At 41.3% G+C, this 2448-nt stretch overlaps 1 protein-coding gene across 1 annotated transcript; it reads right to left on the minus strand.

Annotated features, from left to right (window-relative positions):
• Positions 1-247: 247 nt before the first annotated feature.
• On the minus strand, positions 248-2248 carry LOC145159128 (fructose-bisphosphate aldolase, cytoplasmic isozyme-like). Its single transcript, XM_079078036.1, has 2 exons — positions 2117-2248; positions 248-1547 (listed from the first exon to the last, which is right to left on the minus strand). Exons 1-2 carry the CDS (start codon positions 2142-2144, stop codon positions 502-504), a joined length of 1074 nt encoding a protein of 357 aa, XP_078934162.1. The 5' UTR covers positions 2145-2248; the 3' UTR covers positions 248-501.
• Positions 2249-2448: the final 200 nt, after the last annotated feature.

The raw sequence follows: 2448 nt of genomic DNA on the forward strand, positions 1-2448 counted from the left end.
TATAAAATATAAAGATACTGAGGTTTTTTCTTTTAAAATGAAACTTTTCTAATCATCACTACAAACACAAGGCTATTCTCATGTCCTCTAGTCACCGAATAATGTTAGGATTTGAATTCGGATAAATGAATTAAAATTACTTACATCTTCCAAATACATTACCAAATCACCACAACCCAACAAATGATTATACAAAATTAACCAAATATTAAAATGAAAAATGAAAAATGAAAATAACACGTAAAAGCGTTTTAAACCGTTCAAACTTCAAATTCCACCAACCTCAACCAATGCTAGACATTTTTTCAAGCTTATTTTCAGCCATCGCTCCTAAGCTTAGACCAACACTAAAAACCAAAAACATAAACATAAAAACCTAAAAAGTATTTCAAGGGTATAAAACACTAAACACCCCTTTCACAAGACAAAAAGAAAAATTGCCATGCCTTTCACAAAACATAAAAACACAATAATCGGTTTAAATTTACCAATAAACCCTTTTCAGTACTTGTAGTCCTTAACATGAAGACTCTCAGAAGCCCCTTCAAAAGCAGCACTTCCCTGATATTTCCCAAGGGTAGCTTCGGAATTTCCCTTACACCTTGCAAGAAAGGCTTCTTGAGCTTTCTTCACATTCTCTTCTTTTCCTCCCCACGCCTTCAAAGTACTCTGCTGTAAAGCACGACCGAATGAGAAAGTCAAAGTCCATGGCTTCTTTCCTTTGAACTGGTTCATCGCGTTGAGGTGAACGGTGGCTTGCTCCTCGCTCTGGCCGCCGGAGAGGAAGACAACCGCCGGGACAGCTGGCGGCATGGTGCGTTGAAGAGCTCTGACGGTGTACTCCGCCACGACTTCAGGTGCGACCTTTTTGGCGTCGGAGCCAGGTGTGACCATGTTGGGTTTCAGAAGGGTGCCTTCTAGAAGAACATGGTGGTCGTTGAGAGCTTTGTAGCAGGCGGCGAGGACACGCTCGGTGACGTCAGCGCATTTGTTGATGTCGTGTGATCCGTCGACGAGGATTTCTGGTTCAACAATGGGGACTAGACCGTTTTCTTGACAGATGATTGCGTACCTTGCTAATCCGTTTGCGTTTTCGTTAATGGCGAGCTGGGATGGTTCGTTTGGGCCGATTTTAAGAACAGCGCGCCATTTTGCGAACCTGGCGCCGGCGGCGTAGTACTGTGCGCATCGCTGGGCGAGTCCGTCGAGACCTTGGGTGGTGGTTTCGCCGTCGGTTCCGGCGAGTTCGACGGTGCCCTTGTCGACTTTGATTCCGGGGAGGACGTTGGCTTCCTTCATGACGTCGACAAAGGGTTTACCGGCGGCGGTTTTTTGGTAGAGAGTTTCTTCGAAGAGAATGACTCCGCTGAGGTATTGGAGGGCACCGGGAGTGCAGAAAAGAAGCTCGCGGAGGGCTCTTCTGTTGGACTCGTTGTTCTCGACGTTGATGCTTGACAGACGCTTTCCGATTGTGCCGGTGGACTCATCGGCGGCGAGAATACCCTTTCCGGGAGTTCCAATGTAGGTAGCGTTGGCAATAAGTTCATCTGATACAAAAAAGGCAACATTCGTGTCATATTATTTTCAAAATCATTGACGGATCTCAACTTATAATCGTAGGGTTTTAGAAAATCATCGACGGATCTTACAATTTAATCGGATCAAAACGATATAACAAACAAACTAACATCTAAACTAAGTTAGCAGCGATTCACATATAATCCAAGATATAAAACCAGAATCTGTAGTGAAAATCAATCCCCAAACGCATCCGTCGGTTTTTTTCAGATGCTTGTGATGCAAAATCACAGATCCGAACAACTGGAGTCGTAGAAGAAGAATTCTGGTAAAATAATCATGTGCAAGGGTTTAACTAAAGCCTCCAATCAGATCAATAGGAATTATCTCAAGTAAATTTAATCGCTAGAACTTTCAATTTACACGTAAAAACAATAGATCAATCACCTGATAATCACAATCTAGTAAAAGGAAATACGAAATACAGATCATGCTGGTGAACAAATAACAGATCGAATCAGATATACAAACAAAATGACGCTCTAAAAGTGAAATCAAATGAAGCAATTCGAGAATGAGGAAGAGATTGATATCATACCAGCATACTTTCCTCTGTAGCAAGACATGGTCGTAAGATTTGAAAAAATGGGGAAGGTTTTGGTTGAAAGTAGAGAGAAGAAATGATACGAGTATGAGCAGGTTTAAGGGTTTATATTTAAAGAGGCGGAGATCGGAATTGTCGCTATTTTTTTTTTTTTTCTTTTTTGTTGGTTGTTTTGTAAAACCGCTTTCTAAGGCGGCTTCGATTCATTTTCACCCATTTTAGCCCTCCACCTTTTCTTTTCTATAAAAAAAAAGCCTTTTATTTTGAGCACATTTACAAAAATATCGTATGTTGGATGATTGATGAAAATGACCTAGTTTTTTGAG

This window comes from Lactuca virosa, chromosome 2 (genome assembly GCF_052849685.1).
Source record: "Lactuca virosa cultivar CGN04683 chromosome 2, Lactuca_virosa_CGN04683_v6, whole genome shotgun sequence".
In the NCBI taxonomy this organism is placed as follows: Eukaryota; Viridiplantae; Streptophyta; class Magnoliopsida; order Asterales; family Asteraceae; genus Lactuca; species Lactuca virosa.